This window comes from Telmatherina bonti (genome assembly GCF_933228915.1).
Source record: "Telmatherina bonti genome assembly, chromosome: 4".
Lineage (NCBI taxonomy): Eukaryota > Metazoa > Chordata > Actinopteri > Atheriniformes > Telmatherinidae > Telmatherina > Telmatherina bonti.
This window is the reverse complement of record NC_136622.1, coordinates 25,917,203-25,936,931: the sequence shown is the minus strand read 5'-3', so window position 1 is coordinate 25,936,931 and position 19,729 is coordinate 25,917,203. Positions and strand designations below refer to the sequence as shown.

General features: G+C 38.1%; 1 protein-coding gene across 1 annotated transcript in view; it reads right to left on the bottom strand.

Annotated features, from left to right (window-relative positions):
- The window catches only part of LOC306754504 (sterile alpha motif domain-containing protein 10-like), a gene marked incomplete at both ends in the record, with an annotated part of 60,109 nt that extends 43,058 nt beyond the window's left edge, over window positions 1-17,051 (bottom strand). The window contains one exon of the mRNA XM_079238523.1: window positions 17,039-17,051. Coding sequence (XP_079094649.1) covers window positions 17,039-17,051 — 13 coding nt within the window. The remainder of the gene's footprint in view (window positions 1-17,038) is intronic.
- Between the last annotated feature and the right edge of the window lie 2,678 nt (window positions 17,052-19,729).

Sequence of the window (19,729 nt, the reverse complement as noted above, 5' to 3'; positions counted from 1 at the left end):
GTAAAGCATTTGCCTCTGCTCACAAATCTGTATTTTAATGTCCAGATATTTTTTCAATGAAATAAAAAGCACAGCTTGAGCAGCGAAGATTCATTTGCATGTTCAGAATTTGATCTTTCCTCCAGTGACGATGACAAGCTGTCAGCACTGCGTGTTGAAAAACAGTTATTTTAGCGGTCAAATAAAAAAAATAACTAAGTAATCAGCCCTCAAGTCTCACAGCAGTCTGTGATCTAAATTGTCAACGTTTGTTCAGTTTGTCTATCAGACTGTTCTCCTCTTTTGTCTGCTGGAAATAACCCATTACGGCGCTGAAAACTGAATAAGAACGCTTCTCATCTCAAAAATATTATAAAAATATTTTGAATATTTAAGATGAGTGTATGACAGTTCCCCTGAGCAGTAAAGCATTCATTCTGAGTGGATCATCAGCCGTCTGGGTACAAAGTGCTAAAGCTCTCAAACATCCTTTATGGAGGTAGCAGGACACGAGTAATTTAACAGATTATCACAAAAAAATCATGTGAATTCATTTCAAGATAAAAATATTAACTTTTCATTTCAAATGTAATTTGAGTTGATCATTTGGGGGGGGGAAGTAATGAGCCAGATGCTCTTCTAATGAACTCGGAAGTGGTTCAACCAATGAGATTAGCTGTTTTTTTGGGGTTTTTTTAAATCATCATTATCATTATTATGTTTACCTGAAAACAAAGAAACTGAAAAAAATAATGTGACTTTGTAGTTCCCAGTTATCACAATCCTTGTCTGAAAGAAGGTCTGGCAGGCATCCAACATATTCTAGTCATTGACTGACAATAAATCACTGTCATCTCCAACTCTGCTCATATAAGCAGACCAGCCTGCTGAGACGCGAGTTAACTGTGTTTATTGTGAATGTCGCATGTGGTCTGTAAGTCAATGAAGTGCACTCAGCCTGTGGCCCACAGAGGGGAAAGAACCGGGAGGGCTTTGGTATTCAATACATTATTGAGTGTCCTCACACCACAACAGCCATGCAACTTGCCTACTGTGTAAGTCTATATATGTCAGTGCTCATGGATCTCTGTAACACATGAGGAAAGCACCACTGGAACAGTGTATCATGGCAAAAATAACCGGTCGATAAAATCTACAATCACACAGAAACTCACACATCTGCATTATTGAACACAGAGGTGTTTACAAAATTAAAGGGAGTAAAAACCATCATGAGTTAGTTGATGACCTGCTGTGTGCCATCACTGCATGTGCACAACAAAACCAGGACGTGGGGATGAAAGAGGATAAAGGGAAATTTTTTTTAAAAAGTGGGGAAATAGGCTTACAGAACGAGTGGAGAGCTGGTGGGGAAACAGATAAAAGTTAATGCTTTGCACAATGTGAGAGGTAAACAGACAAAGAGAGAGAGAAAGAGCACAGTGGGGAGAAAAAGTAAATGTGCCAATGAATTTTAAAGTGAAATAGACAGGAGGAGAATGAAATGCGCACACTGGGAGTTCATTTGTAAATCCGTAAGCAAAGTGAATGATATGAAATGGTAACTGCAGCAGCAGAAGTAGTGGTGGGATTACTAATGTCAGCAGAGGAAAATATAATAGTGAACTTCTAAGTTTGTTGCAGAAGTCTGTGTTTATCAAGAAACCTTCTTCCAATCTTCCCTTAAAGGCAGATAGATAGATAGATAGATAGATAGATAGATAGATAGATAGATAGATAGATAGATAGATAGATAGATAGATAGATAGATAGATAGATAGATAGATAGGCAGGTGAGTACTTGAACTGCAGTGCTGCTAATTGCATAAACAATCAAAGGCTTATGGATATATGATGTTTTTAAGTCAGAATTATTTCTTTCAGATTAAATAATTCTATGTACAGTATTCCCACTCGGACATGATGTACTTACGTACACCAGAAATAAACAAACTCCACTTCCTGCTTCTTTTCTTTTCAATCATACCAAGGAAGACCACATAATAAGAAACATTTTTGTTTTTATTTGATCATAATTATGAAGCACTGGCTCAACTTGAACATACTACTTCACTTTTGTCAGCAGCTGAGGAGAAGAAGGAAGACAGAGTACGGGAGACGAAAGGCTAAAGACTGTGCAGCATATGTGCAGCATATGTGCAGCATATGTGCATCATCGCAACGGGACAATGACCAGAATTCACTTGGAATGAACCTTTACATGAAAGAGGAATTGTTCAGTTCAGATTTAAATGGGAATTAACCAACCACTTATTCCAGAAATGTCATTTTCTTTAAGAATTAAGTGTTTACATGGCAATTTTTCATTTCTTCATAGCGTATTTCACTTTTATTTATAACTTTTTAAGAGGAATTTAAACTCTCATGTAAATGTGGCGAATGAGAGACAGAATGACTGCTTTATTTCTTCTGCACATCATTTCAGCAAGCAGAACGCAATGTTAAGCCAGAACTACGCTAACTCTACACTTTTTATTTAAACTAGGGGATAAAATGTCCTCTTAAATAGTTCTTTAACATGGTTACATCTAAAAAAAAACAAACCAAAAAACTCATATATGAGTAATATTTCCTCCACAAATGACTGTCTCAGTTAAATAACTTTTTGAAAAAGATTACCATCCATGACATACCCGTCAAAAGTCCTGTTTCTTCTAGGTTTCTCCTGTTTATGGAGGACATTGCAAAGTGCTTTCTATTTATTTTGTCTCCTTGGAAACTGATAATCATCATGGTCAACAAAGTGACTGTACAATCTTTATTTATACATCCATAAGCAATGTATGTTTATCTGACATTACCTTCGCTGCCATACTGTCAATGAAATAAAATCTGCACACACAATTTACATTCTGCAAAACTGAATTCATCTGTCACCATAACTTGGCAACCTACTCCCTGAGAGGTGTGCGCTCAGCTGCTCAAACAGACCATGTGAAGGCTGACTGAATTAACTGTGGGGTTTGCACCACTTCAGCTCTTTTGCCTGAGAACGCATCACGGGGTTCAACACTCTGAAACATCGAACAAATGCCCCACTGAGCCATATCTGCGACTCACTATATGAGTGTTATTTACTTTGATCGTTATAACATGCCTATAGTGCTGTAGAACTACTGTAATCAGTCACCAAATGTAAAATCAGTACTGCCAGATTAACCACAACAATGTTCAATGAAATGTATAGGAAACATTAATCTAGATTTACATGTTATTTCAGTGACACTGAAGGGCCACAAGCATCTACTACATCTTTGGTTTTCTAAGTGGTCTCCAATACTGTATTTTGGTACAGCTAATTAACCAATTAAGGTTTTTACATTCACAGAGTTTAACTACTTATGTTGTTAAATGTGAACAACATTGCCTCTTACTATAATTATAGAAAGACACAAAAAGTTGAATTATAAGCTTGAGCTAGATAAACTGAGAAAAAATTGAGCTAGCAAGAGTTTATTATAGTTAATGTAAGTAGATTAAAAGAATAAAACAATAATGAAACATGAGTTTCTGTGCCGCCCCAATGACTTATAGTCTCAGACCACCTCGGTATATGTTTCCTTGGACTGTCATTGTTTGTGGTTTCAGTTATATAAAGTTCACAGAGGAAGAGAAAATTGCATAAGCTCTTGAATGATTTCTCACCAAGCATGAGAACAACACTGCACATGTAACTCACTGAGGCAGCTGCTGCTTTGAGCTGGAAACTGAACTAATGTGAGAGAGATATACCTAGAGGCCATTGCTTTTATTTTTATTTACTTTGGGGGAAATACTGTATAAAGTACATAAGTACTACACTGACATAAAATACCTACCAAATGCTTTTGGTAACTGCTTCATTTCAGTCTTCCCATTTTCAAGGCAAATGCAAACCATTTAAATGGCCATTTACATACCCTTGAAGGTCCAGAGACGTCAGATGAGCTCTATAGGTGCTTTAGAGACAAACTTAAAAACAACAGTATTTTCCTTTTTCTTTACACAAAACTAGTCGGCCACATCTACATGCTATTTATTCACTAAGAATAATGAAGGTTCAACTAAGATATGCAGCTCTTTATAGTCAATAGTCTGTACATTACTTTTTCAAACTCTTAAATAAAGCATTAAAACATGGCCCTTGTTCATATATCTGTGCAGGCCTAGTCCAAGGCTCCATTATAATGGACATGATGAACTAGAAAATAGATGGATAAATATTGTATATGGAAAATGCTCATTTTATGACAAATCTAAATTAGAAAATGTTTGCTGACTTTAAAAATAAAGCGAATACTCCAGTCTTTTTCTTACATTTCAATCACTCTTTTGATCAATGAGGTAGAAAATGCGAGTTTAAGACACTTTCAATTTGGCTTCACTTATCAGACCTGGAGGCTATGAGCATTACTGTTAATATTATGTTTTTCAAATTGTAACATGGGTTGTAGCTGGTCATTTGGATTTTAATTTTCCATAAGATGCTTGAGTTGGTATTTATTTATTTAAATATGCATCTTTAATGGCCGTTTAGAGTTTGCATTGCCTTGGAAAATGATTCCAAATTGGTGATGCAGCGCACACACTAATTCTGCATCCAAAGAAATGGTGAGCAAATTATTTTTCAATTTCATCAGAACTGGTGCAGAATAGTGGGTGATGGCTGATCAGGCTGTTATACCTTACCAATCAGAGTATAATAGGCTTTGCTGGATTGAAGCTACCACCACCCCCTCCCCCCGTAGAGGCAATTTATAGCTCAGCGACATGTTTCATTGGGACTGTGAATAATTAGAGTGGCCTCCTGAGATTAAACTTAAATTACACATTCTGGTGACATGTCATCCTTACATTACCTTGTCTATGAAAATGACCCAACAAAACTAGCATTCAGTCTGCAGCAGGTGCCTCCTGGGAGATTTTGAGCAGCATGTTTGTACAGGTGTGTGTGTAAGCCTTTCAGGAACGTTTTTACCCACAAGCAGCAAGACGAATCAGCTCACACCTGGGGGCACCTGTCCATCCTCCTGCATCCACTTCTCCCAATCCCACCTGTCTCAGTACGCTACGACACCCTGATGTGTTTACTGAGGTTCTCTCTGTCCCGGTTTAATTGCCATGTTATCAGAACCACTCCTGCACTGCTGCTGCACCCAGTCCTTTCAGTCAGATGGATATGCCTATTACCCCTACTCTACACATACTCCAGTTCTGGCTCCCTCGCATGGTTCCCTGAGGCGGCACTGCTAGGTAACTAAGACAGCCGCTGGTACAAAGTGGACAGTTTATGATAAAACAGAAAAAGAGAATCAAAGCTTTTGTTGCCACTGTGCACACATACAAACACACACATCAATACATGTAAAGTCTCATTATGAGCTTCTTATCAAGGCCAAAAGATCCCAAGGGAACCTTTTCTTTCCCTTCCCACTTAATCCTTTATCTGAACGAACACACTCATATGGTGTACTTATTTCTTAAAGATTTTCTTATCTTTCCTCACTCCAACAGGCTCAGTCCAACAGCTTAGATATGTGTATTTCTTTCTTTCTTTTCCAAGGTGAGAGTGATGCTAGCATCATGTTTATACAGTGAATACAAACTTAGAGTCAGTATGTGAATAAGAGAGCTTTGCCCAAAGACTGGAATCAGAGGGAAAACTGCTGCCCTGTCTCTGACTTCAATCTGTGAGAAGCACCACAGTGACCTTTTCAAAAAAGGTCAGGGCACTCTGTAAAATGGATAAAGTCAGAGCGAAGTGACGTGCAAATCATTCAAATCCTTGAATAATCTAAAATACTAACAGTGATTGATGATGATGGGACTGCATATATCATTGTGCAGCATCATCACCTCTGTGAACAAAGAAGATACCAAATGCATTTTTGAACAATTTTTTTCCTCCTATCTTTATGTTATTAAGCAAGTGAATAATTTATGGCCAGTTGTGACAATGTGTGTATAAAGTGCTGAAAAAGACGTCAACTTTGCGTCAGCACATCTTGTTTCCAGACCTGCATATTGGCCAGCAGCAATGCTGTCTGCACAGATGCCAGAATAACCCATTTTGTGTACACATATGCAACTTCTTACCATCATGGATGCCTGGCGTAACATAAAAATAACATTTAACTTGTACATTAAAATGATTACTTCTCAGTCTAATTTTCTGACCACTGACTATGGGACTCAGTTATCCAAAGACACCGCAGTAAACCTCTTAAAAAGTAAAGTTGGAGATGCATAACGGAGCAATCTGGATGCCAGATGTCCATTCACGTTCAGAATCTGTCGATGACTCCCCTTCCGTTGACTTCTAATGATGCAAGAAGTCTAATGGAGAATACTTTAGGTGTCTCTCTGAGTCTCCCTAATTAATCTGCTTCTTTGTAAATGTGTGTGTGTGTGTGTGTGTGTGTAAACTTTCTTGCCGACACTGACCCTGGCACTTCTAATGGTGTTACAGTGATTTCAGTAATTCTGTCCTAACATAGCAGTGTCACACCAGATCTAGTTCCCACTCACTTCCACTCCAGTGAACCATCTCCTTATTATCACCCAGCCACTAAGACATCACAGATAATCACACTCATGTTGAGACACACACACACACACAAACACACTTTAATTATCCCACATATACATCATATTAACAAATGTGGAATTAATGGCGCACGCTTCAAATAACTCCTTTAGTCTTTTTCTCCCTCGCTTTCAGACAATCCTACGTTGGCGACTTTCCATCTAGTTATACTAATGCAGCAGCTTATAACGGATAATTTTCACTTAAAAAAAAAAAAAAAAAAAAAACAGGAAAAGAGAGATTTTCCACAATCCCAACCCAAATTAGTTCACTTTCTGCCAAATTAATTCACCTGAAGCTCCTCAGAAGTGATATCCCTCATTGCAGCCACTGAGCTTCTTTTTGCCTACTCAATATATTGATCTTTAAATCAGGTTCAAAAGATTCTAAAGAGCGTCCCTATCTCTTGTGATCCTGTTGGACTATTTATGCATTCTACTAAAAACAAACGTTCTTGGAAATTTGTCCATGACTTGAAGCATTTTCATCCCCTGATGATCCCCAGATCTATTTCTGTCCTACAGTTGGTGACTCAGCCTGAAAGTGGAAATCTGTATGTGTGCACCATGTCTATGCAGCTTTAACAGTACAAGTATGTGTGTTTGCTCCTGACAAGATCCAAAGCCGGCAGTGCACCAGTGACCTGATATGTAGGGCAAGACCAAATACTGGGGTGACAGCTCAGAACCCGCCCCCCACTAACTCTGATTGACAGGCTGTAACCCTGGTTCCCTCCCAAGACAATAGTTTGGTCCTGATTCCACTGCAGCATCTGTCATTCCTGTTCTAAAACAACAGCTATTTCTGATGCAAAGTCCCCTAAATGCATCAGGACACGACCAAAGGAGACGACCAGATGAGGCGGAATGAGAGGAGATAAATGGTTTCAGGGAGATTCCATCAATTTGATGGCTGTTAGCTCCCAAAAGTGACAGTGAAGTGCAGCAAATGTGTCACAAATGTCTCTCAGTGCTTGTGCAGTGTCAAAAACAACAGCAGTGACCATGTATCATTCTCAGATAACCTCCTGTCTCTCTAACCACACAGCTCGTAGGCAATCACAGCCAGCTGCCCCTTTGCAACAGTCATGAGACAAATCCGTCCTAATCTACAGATAAGGTACAACAACAGAATTTTGCAGTGGATTCAACTAAATCCAGTCAAAGGTCACAGACACTTAAAAGAGCATTATTGTCCATAATGTAGGGTTATGGCCAGTATACCCATTGGATCCAAAGGAAGTGAACACAAAACGATAAAGAGTGGGCAGAAATAATGTAAAATGTTTAAAAGAAAAAGGAAACTTGAAGAGATTTCCAGACTTTAGCTCCATACAGTCAGTTAAATCCAGGGTGAAGATCAGGTCTTTTGTTCCAAAACAGGAATAGATTCCTTTTTGTTTCCCTGCAGATGTTGTACAAGAGACTGACTTGAACATCACAGGACCAATCTCTTCTTGAGGATGAATCATTTACTAGAAAATCAGGAAGCAGTACATGAACATATCAGCTGAAAAGGAACTCCTCTTTTCAGCCTCCAGGAGATTCTCTGGGCGGTGGCATTAGACAGATTGTATTACCACACTGCAGAAAATCCTACTGTATGACTTCAGAATCAGGAACTCTCATGTCATTTTCAACTGCTTAAATATATATCTTCATGCTCACAGAGGACATTATACATCTCTGCGATATTTATTTTAAATGGGTAAAGCTGTTTTTGATAGTGCCATATGGCTTCGACATCAGCCGGAGCTTCCCCTGAGATCAGTCAGCGCTGAAGGAAAAAGGAAAAAGTTTGTGAAGTGAAAATGTCACATGTTCAATGAGCATGCAAAGAACTCTGGGACTGGCATGATAGAGGAGGGACTTTTTTTAATGCATCTCCTGAGATACCACACAGAAGATGACAGGAGATAACAGACAAGCAGAGACGCTGGGGAAAAATACAAGCAGACAAGCTTAAGTAGGGAGCTAAATACATTTTCAGAAGGAATACAGCAACCACAAATATATAGACATACAGTAGATTTTTGTTGGGTTTTTTTTTGCACTGTGTGTATCTTTTTTGTACTAAAGGTCGCCATTTGTGTGTTTGAGTGTGCATGTGTATGTTTATGCGGCATGATTACAAAGTCCTTGTTTCTTTGCTGACAAAAGAATACGTTTGTAGCCAAGAGGACAGGACTAATACTGAAGTTGATGTCCTGCAATTCGTTCTTTTACTCATTCATTTAATTTCTTTCAACAATTCTAAATTATTTTCAAAATTAGCTTTACCTCTAAGTTGCTCTTTACTTTCATTTTCAGCCATATTTAGTCAGATTTACCCAAATGAACAAACTGGTTATGCTTTAGAAATAATTATCATGGTTTGGATTTCGATAAACTAATTCATAACCTCAAGCAAATATGAGAAAAACATAACAAAAAAAAGCCCTGCCTAAAACAACAGTACTTTTCCTATTTCCATGGAAAATAAACAAAAATATGAAACAGACACACTTTAATAAGGAATATATGTGCATGTGTGAACAGAAGAGTATCTATTACACTAAAATTTTGTCTAAATTTAAAGGTTCTTGGATAGAAACCACTGAGTTTGTTATAAGTGAGCAACATGCAACCTCTGTAAGCGCTTAATAAAACTAACACATGAAAAAATAGCAGAAAAGAGAGATTTGCTCTCAACAAGCATTGCCTGGAACTGATTAAGTATGGAGAATGTTAGTTGTAGAGGTTACAGCAAGTCACAGAGCGTTGAGCTGCATTTAAACATCTATTCCTTGGCACCGAAGCTCAGCTGTTGTGCTGACACGCTGACACTTGGCTGCCCATTGACATGGTAAATTGAGGGTCCATTCTAGCGGCTCTGTGACAGCCAGAGGAGGCCATGGACTCTGCCAGAGCTGTATACAATATTCAGAGTCATTTTCTACTAATGCACACTGAGGAAAGGAGGAAGATGGGCTTTAGAATATGGACAGATGGAACAACAGGATAGGATGCAACAGAAGGTGAGTCATATGGAGACCAACCGATTAAAAAATATGAAAATAAATGACAGCAACAAAGAAATGAAACAGCTAAATGTTTTATAGAAAGGAATGACAGACAGAAAATTTGATTTCTACATTTGGAAGTGATAAGACCAATAGGCGAAATAAGTTTAAAACATAATTTCAGAGTCACACAAACACATGCAAAAATGTATTCATATAACCTCACATATAATTTTTTGATGAAACCTGCCACAGATTGCATGACCAGATTGCTTCAGGAGTATAATTGCTTTTTGAGTGGATGAACATGACTTGTGCTGCTGACTGGGTGAGGATGCATGCCTTGTTAGAGTGTAGCTCAAGCCATCAGACATTTGGTTTAATGGACAATCTGCACTACAGGGTTCACTGATCCCCAGCACTAGGAGGAGGAGTTGGCCAACCTATTAACAAAGAGTGAAAAGCTCCAAGCGTCCCCTATCACACAAGGCTACACTTAATTAGGCTGTTTGTTTAGCTAAATCTAATGGGAAGGCTAGTGAGTAGGGGAAGGGTCTGATTGCTCTCCTTGAATCCGCAGGCTAAAAGACATCTGGCCAAGGATGAGATGGAGGACACAAGTTAGTACATCTAATTTTCTCTGGACAGATGGTGATGGAGGGAAAAAACAGAACATTTTTGTGATTGTGAATTCCTTCAGTATTAAATTCCCTTTCAAACGTGAACTCCTGGCCGAAGCACGTTGATTAAATCGATTATGCATGAAAGAAGCAAAAAAGGGACCAAGAGACTGTGATTGAGGCTATATGTTGAGTCAGTAAGTTAAAATTGTGTAAAACGAGGGAAACAACCCCTGTAGGAAAATTTACCTAATTAGTGCAATCCTTCAGAAAAATGACGTCTCTTTTTTTTCTGTCCAAACACCCTTTCAGCTCTTCTCCCCTCGTTCCACTCAGTGTGTGGAAGGCTAATTAAAGGAAAGAAATTGAACATGGACTTTTGCACACTCTAACTAAGGCAAAGGAGGAAGTGAGGAATGAACGGAGAGGGAAAAGTCAGACTCAGGACAAGGACACTGGACCAGACAGATGAAGCCTTGTCATATGAGAAAGTATTACAGATATGTCAAAGGGTAGCGTCAGTGAGACCACAGGGCAGACTGAATGAGACGGGTGAAGCGTGGCGCCTCAGGACATAATCCAAAATCCACTTCACTCTATTCCTGCTAATCCACCGCTGATTTATCCTGAAGCAGACTTGTCCTCTTTTACCACTTCATCAATCTCTGCAAGGCGCGTAGAAGCAGAGCAGATCAATGCTTCATCCATTCAAGCCCTACATTTTTGGTCAGGGGTCAAAACAGGCGTTTCTAAGATCAATACACTTTTAAAATGTTTGAAATGAACAACAATTCACTGACAGTCATTGAGTTTGGGTTAAGCTATTTACAGTATCTACAGTGTGTAGTCCATGTTTCCCCAGCCTGACTTCCAGGATTGACCTTTTACACGGTGGGTATTTAAAAATATGTTCATTCTTTTGCTTCACTCTTCAAATTCAGTGCTAACCCAACAATATACGAGTGACGTAACAATAGGGACTGATGAAACCGGTGCTTGGGATGATAAAGGAGTCTTGGAAGCTGCAGATGTTGGCAACGTGTCTTTACTGGCACCATGGATCAACTCCCTGATGAAGACAATGAAGAGGGCTGCTGCAGCTCAGGAGGAAGAGCATATTAACCAGCTCATTGATCACAGTTTTTTGGACAACAAGCTGGATTTAAAGATCAGTGGTTACATCTCTGAAGTTCCTCAGTCAGGGAAATGGACTGTACTTACATAGCGCTTCTCTAATCATATGTTGACCACTCAAAGCACTTTTACACTGCATTTCACATTCACGCATTCACACTAGGGATGCACCGACATCAGTAAAGGATATTGAGCATATACTATGTGTGTGTACTTGTACTCAGTATTTATTAAATTGTTTCAATACAGAACCAATACTAATGCAAAAAAAAAAAAAAGGACTGTAAAACGTAATGCAAAGAAATTATTTTGTGGAATTAATACAATATATTTCTTGCTGCAAAACTAACAAAGTAATATTGACTTCCAGCATGAAGCAGAGATGGGCAGACTCCAGCTCCCATTACAAATACCTTTCTAAAGTCCTCCACTTTGGTTTTTCTTCCTGACAGAATTTTTTGTTTTATTTCTCATTTAGTTTAATCATAAAAGCTATTGAGAGTTGTGTTCACTGAAAACCACCAAATCAGATGAAAAGTCTTAGACTGATGTCCACGTTACTTAATGTGACATCATAGCGCTCCTAGCTGACCACAGATCATCCCTGCTTACAAGCTCAAAAAAACTTAATGAAAATAATGATAGTTTAAACCGCCGCTGGCCACCACAACAGGCTGTAGTCATGGGAATAAAATGCTGACAATGTTCACGAGTGGCCCTGCAATGACATGGCGACCTGTCCGGGGTGTACCCTGCCTCTTGCCAGTTAACTGCAGGGATAAGCAACCCACACAGCTCCGTTTTTAACCTATACAAGAGGCTTTGAGAGAGGAAATCCTCTCTTCCGCCCCAAACTGAACCGGGATCTTCCAACCACAGGGAAACTGTGCCCTGTTACCAGTAACCTGGTCTGGGAGGCTTGGAGGAGAGTTTTATTACCGTCATTCATTTAGAGTTCATTAACACTACTCCTGGAGGTGCTCAGCCAGAGGAAGAAATATAGGAAAGTGATGCCGCCCCCCCTCAATACAAGATATGATTGAAGCCATCTCTCCTGTACTCTGCAAGACTTCACATCGCCCAGTAGGATGGCTCCCCAGTCATTGACTGACGCAAAGCAACAGTTTATGATGCATCTGGATAATTCCAGGTAACGCTCCAGTTTATACAAACATCTGTCTGTTCTGCCTTTATTCCACTCTCTGTGTGTCTAAAATGCACAGACTTGGGTCAGATGCAGCGGCAGGGCAATGCTGGATCAGGGGGTTGATGATGAATGATGGGAGTGGTTGTGTGTGTGTGTGTGTGTGTACAAGAGGATTTTCTTTGCATTTCACTGACACACCCCCTGCTGTGAACAAGCAGGGGATGATAAAAACAGGGGGGATGAGGTTAGCAGCTTGCATGCCTGACATGAATATATATATATATATATATATATATATATATATATATATATATATATATATATATATATATATATATATATATATATATATATATATATATATATATATATATATATATATATATGTACATATACACACATATATACATATACACACATATATACATATACACATACATATATACATATACACATACATATATATATATATATATATATATATATATATATATATATATATATATATATATATATATATATATATATATATATATATATATATATATATATATATATATATATATATAATATTATATCATAGTTTAATATGTATAAAATGTAGGGAGATGGTGCTTGTTTAATGCCAGTTATTATATACATATATACACACACACACACACATATATATATATATATATATATATATATATATATAAATATATATATATATATATATATATATATATATATATATATATATATATATATATATATATATATAAAACTGCTATCTAACCCCACTGTGGCACTGTGACACAGAAAAGTTACCACATCACTTAACTACAGAGGCCTAAAACACATTTGGCAGCGATACCAAATGGACGCCGTCTCCAACAGACAACAACAAAGGGTGTTTATCTGTTTAGAACTAACACTTCACCTCCCCCACACCCCATTCCCACTAGGATATTCGTACCCTTTCTGCTTTATCTGAATATTCACACACACAAACAAAAACATGCACATTGATTTAGACACATACACATACTGGCTGGCAGCATGCAGACTGGGTATCCCCTGAAAAGGGGCACTTATTAAGTTACGTTTGTCAAATGTTACGTTTCTCATTTCAGTGTTACTAAAGAAAAAAAACCCTGTAGTTGCTGAGAGAGATCTAACGTATACACATCTTTTATCTATCAGCTTCATTCCCATGTGCATATACCATCACAGAAGCACCAATCAGACACTATCAACCCTCCCACAGTGGACTGTATATCAACATGCCTGCAGAGCCATGGGGGTTGAGATAAACAAGTGGGTTGTGTTTAGATCCAGATCCAGCTGTGTGCTTGTCTCCATGTGGGCCTGTCAGGTTGGCGGTGGGCATGGCTTGTTGCTGTTTTTCGCAATTTGTGTGTGCATGTGTGATCATTGCTCTGGCAGTACACGGATGGATGGAAGCCATCCTGGCATTTTCCGCATCGGCCCAAATCTTTGGCCATCCTGCTGAGCTTAGCCAGTCAAACCACTTGGAGCACACACACACTGGGCTGCCGCTGTGACATTTTTTAAATGTGAATAGAGGATGAGGCACGCGGCTCTCGCCTCTGAACCATGCAATGGTCCAGTACTGCATCATTTATATGGCTGCTTATCAAAGATGTGACAATATTGCCAGATGTCCTGAGAAATTTACCCACTCAGCATTTCTTTGACATGGAGGAGGAAATAATAATTCAGCATGTATCGCTGTGCAGCAGGCAGCAAGAGGGAAATGTAATTCTCTTTGCAATATTCATGAAGAAGCGGCAAATATGTCTGTTATACACTTTTAAAAGCAGACCACCTTTGTAATTGATAGTGTCACAGGTCTTTGGTTGAAAAGTTCCTCCTAACTTTAAAAAAGCAAGCTGATGACAAAAGGAAACTGACCCAAACATCACCAAACAATGCTAATATTGTATTTCTTTGTTCTACAGTTGTCAGAGGTCACGGATTAGTGTTTGAAATGACGCATAATAATTACACCTTAGTTACCAGTTTGGCTTTTATTAACTTTTTCCATTAGAGATACATGAAATAAGTTCTACCTTAATATGTGCTGATGGCACAATGTAAGACTAACAGAGAAAGTGATCGGTTCCTGAGAAAAAAGTTAGCTTATTCAACCATTAACTCGCAATTTAGTCGAAACCTTTTTGGTTGAGTTTAGAAGCACATATTTTGGTCCTGTGCTAGAAAATCAAGTTTGTGTAGCTATATAATTTCTACTTTCTCCTTGATGGACAATCCTTTTTTACACTTCCATGCGGCTTGATGGTGCTGTTGCTGTTTGTAGTCTTTTTGTGTGAAAGGTATGAAGCAGAAATTAAGTCAAAGTTGATGAACTTGTGAGCTACAAATAAAGGTTTCACCAAAGCAGATTGGAAGAAATGGCATACTGAAAAGTGGTGCTTTCAATGCCAGTGCTGCTGGTGCGCCGGCCCATTCTGCAACACCAGCGTGTAATTTAAAAGCGCACGGTGATGTGGCAAGACACCACATCTATTTGGCCATTATGAATGAACATAGCAACGGAAGCATAAGGAGTGCGTCTATTTTGCAGCATGATTTACATGTGAAAAGAGCTTATATTTCTCCAAGCGTTTCGGCGGTACTCCGCTCACCTGGTCACAAAGCCGAGTGGCCTGGAGGATAAGACTGTTATTTTTTGTATAACCTGAATTTAATTTTAACACGCCATGTGCTTCCATCACTCAAAGACGTTTTAAAAGACTATATATTATATTTAAAAGATTCTTTATCCTCAAGCCAGAGTGAAATTCATGTCAATATTAAGAATTATAAATAAAAATCCCTTTATGACGAGTGTGTGACACTGATAAACCTTTTCACAATTTCAGAACACACACACACACACACACACACACATATATATATATATATATATATATATATATATATATATATATATATATATATATATATTTTTTTTTTTTTTTTTATGTGTGTGTGTGTGTGTGTGTGTGTGTGTGTGTGTGTGTGTGTGTGTGTGTGTTAGAGACTGTGTGTGCTTTAACTCTTATTGTAAAAATAGATGTGGCAACTTGCAAACCTTTGAAAAGAACTTTTTTTTTTTCTTCAGGTAAGTAATCTAACATTTCCGACTGTATCCTTTAAATAAATGTTCCCGTAAACCTTTGATGTGTCTGGTCTCAGTGTTACAGGTTCTGTAAATCAAATCCTGAGTGTTACAGTCTGTTAGGTGTCCGCGTGGCATCAGTGCCCAGGGGCTCTGAGTAAATCAGTGCTGCTTAAGTAAACTACGGATTAATTATAGATAGTAATATGTCACAATAGGTATAGATACAAATCTGATTGAGCCTCTCACCTCCAGTCACTCTAAGTGAAGATCTAACCTACTTCAGCCGACAGAGGACAGATAGAAAACACACTTGGGACTACAGCGACATTCTAATGCATGTTATTGCCCTTGAGCAGAGAGAAGCTCTGATTAGGGTTCACTTACATTAGCTTGCCTGGAGCAAGAACTAATCAGCCATGTGCAAGTTAGAGAAAATGCCAGCACAACAACAGCAATGTGCAAACAAATTCAGAGTACGAAGGAGTGTTTCATGCAAAGTAGTGTTTAATTGATTTAGTACCCTTAAGCTGTAGGGGGACATGGGGAGGATATCTTAGGGGCCTATGGAGAGGAATGGGTTTCAAGCTCAGGCTGCACAAACATAAAGTCCTGCTAATTATGTCTGGTGTATTGCAACATGTAATGAAAAATAATTTGAGGAATTTATGCATGCAAGCTCTTGGCAAACACTTTTCTAGTTTATTAAAAAGCTTATCTCCATTAATAAAGAACACATCCAGTTTTATCAGGAAAAAGAATCGTATTTACACTCTAAAGGGGAACATTGCTTTATGATTATTGCTTCAACATGTGCACAAGAGGGTGAAGGCTCATATTCATAATGATTGCATTGATATTTGTTTATTTGAAGCAGTTGGTATACTTCTTCAGGTTAAATTTCTTATTTACAAACAACAGCACCGAAAGAGCAAGGAACAGAAAATGCTCCGTCTTTTCATTCATCTGCAGAGAAAACTGCCTTGATTCACTGCAGGAGGAGCTTGTTGATAAACCTTCATTTACAAACACAGTGAGGAAAACAGTGAACTTATTTTAATTAGATTTTAGTTTATTAAATTCACACTTATCACAAAGTCCCTGACTGAAACAGGAAAAACACGCTCCTGTTTGTGTTGACTTAGGACTCATTCACAACTTTGAGAGTAGATTTTTCCATGTAAAACTCAGTCATGTGGATTTATATAAAAGTGCCATCGAAACTTGGTTGATATATTTTTGTTAGAATAAAAGAGAGCAACTTCTCCCTAAAGGCGTTTTATCTATTACCAAGCACATCTTGGAAAACAGTAAATAAAAAATGTTGTGTGATATGAAACCTGAGGTGTGGTAAAAAATTATATCTGCAAACTTACAGTTTAAAACCATTAAGTCCACATCTGAATGAAGAGGATGGAGTGAGAGGGACAATGAGCGCTCTTACCGTCCACAGCCATAGTCGGTCTCAGCGTGTATCTCTCCGTGGTGTCAACAGGACCCTCTCATTCTTCTGACAAACGGAGAATAATGTGGAGTGAGGAGAAGGAGCGCTATTTCTCCTTTCTAAGCCACCATGTGAGCATAAAGATAGCGTTTGGTTTAGAGAGGAAAGAAAGAAAAACCCGAACACACTCCTCCTCTGTGTCGGAATCCGGCCATTTGTTGTCCGGGGCGTCGGGACCAGTCCGATATGAAGCTGCTCCCTGCGTGTCTCCGCCCCCCTCTCCCTACCTGACCGCCTGGAGACAAAAGGTCAACACGCCTCAACAGCAGCTGTTACTGGATTCAGACGGGATGCTGCTTCCCAGTGTCTTCATGATGACACGCACGAGCACGCGAGCGCGCGCGCGTTGTTTCACCGAAATAGCATCTTAAACTAAAGTAGATGCTAATTAGGCTAAGTTAGAGCTTAGGCTACTCAAAACAACAGTATGCAGTGTCCACTTTAAAATGATTGTCTTGCAGCTGGCAGGTCTGACGAATCATCTGAAAAGCCACTTTAAAGTTCAACAAAAACTGAACTGAATCTGTTTCAGAATCTTTAACTCATTGGGGGTTTTTGTTTGTTCATTTATTTTAACTACATCATGAAGTTCTGTTTTTGTTCGTTTTTATCTTTTGTCTGTTTGTTTTACAACTTTTTACACAAAAATATTACTGGGCGGATTTTTGAGATTTTTTTTCTGACAATGAGTCTTGGTTTAGCCTTAAATACATGGGGATTTGGAAGGAATTGTAGACATGGAAAGTTTTGAAAGGATTCTGGAAATGAGCTGCTTAGCGGATGTCTGCACTCTGAATGCTTTTCAAGCCTGTTTTTATTATTGTTGTTGTTGTTTTTGTATTGTTTTGGATTCCCAACACCCACACAGTGTCACAATTCTGTTTCTAGTAAGTTAATGTGTTGGTTTTGTGAAGCAGTTTTTTTGTTTTTTTGTTTAATTGTTTTACATATTTATGTCCGTTATTTGACACACTGGGAAAGGCATGCTGAGGAAATTAAGTTAGAAAACAACATTAATTGAGATCAATATATTCAAATTATCCATAAACCTGCAAGTCATCACTTTTGGGCTTTAATTTGAGTGGAGATTTAAATGACAGCAGAAAAGTCAACTGGCAAGTCCACGTTCCACGGTCACTATTATGAGTACAGCCAAAATTATTTTTAACATAGCCTCCTTTGTTAAAGTCTTCTCACTGAACATTAGTGGGTTTTCAAACTGTGGCACTTCCTAACAAATGCTAATAAGGCATCCATCTTGCATCCTGTTTCTTCTCAGAGCCTGACCAATGTTACCTGCTGTCTTATGTCACTTTCTTTCTGTCTTTCCTCCAATAATATCTCTTTGCATTTCTATGATGAATCAACCCTGGTGTAGCGCCAGTGTGTTGTCATCCAACTGATGATGAGTAACATGATCTTGCAAAGCAAATTACAGCTGCCATGTGATCCTATGGGATGAAAAGACAAAATTTGTATGAGACGCCCATACTCAGTCTACAGCTACAAGGCAACAGTTGCTCCAGGAATGTGCATAATTAATGCCATTTTGCCATCAAAATGGGTCAAAGGCACAGAGTTGTGTATGGGGATATGTAGTGTTATGTGCTTAAAGATACTTTGAATTCTTGATGCAAAAGTTAACCCTCTGATGCATTAATTATTTTTTAAAAAGTCAATGCCATATTTCTTTCACTTGCAATATTTTACTTCTACAGACATATACAGAGACACTTTTCTTTTTCTTAAATATTATTTGACTTTTTATTTAGTTTACTTATTTGAGGTATTCTATAGAGATATTTATTTAATAATACATTGTCATATTTATGTAATGGAAATATTCCATGAAAATGGACGAGTATCATTTTCTTGTCCTGTTTATTACTGAGGTAAACTTGGTAAATACATGTATGTGTACATTTTATACTAAGATAGTTTATTCTTTAGTGGGTGGCAGTGTGTTGGGTGAGTTTGCTAATATTCCGTGAAATATTCCATCTTTACTTATAAATATAGTTGAAAACAGCCTTTGAATAGGTGTGTACTGTAGTAGGCACAATGCACCAAAGGGTTAAACTCACTGTGGTAGAGATGTTATTTAAAATATTAGTCAAATATAGCAAAGAAGGGAAGAAGTACAGAAAGAAAAATGAGAAAGGAGTTAGGACCTCATGTTTTAGACCAGCCAATTCTTGTTGATTATTTCTAGATTATTTATTTGGTCCAGCTGGTTTTATGCAGAAATAGCAAGTATTCAAAACAGCCCCTGGATGGAAATGCAACTGTTTTCTGCATGATGACAGTAATCCTTCATTTTACCTCTAAAGTACCAGAAATGACAAAGGCCCAGTTATCATTCAGTTGTTTAAAGTAGAAGGTTACAGACTGCCAAAATCTACCTTAATGCTTAGTAAGAATACTGCACAAGCTGTCAGTCTGTGGTCCAGCACAGAAGACAAGTCTTTTCTTGAATTTCACTGGGTTGCTTCTGTGCCTACACACTGGAAAAAATCCCATGGCAATAATAACATGTGATATTTTGCAATTTTTATTTATTTATTTTTTTTTACCTTTTTACAAAATCCTTTTCTTCAAAACAGCTTCCACTGCATCAATATTTAATACCAA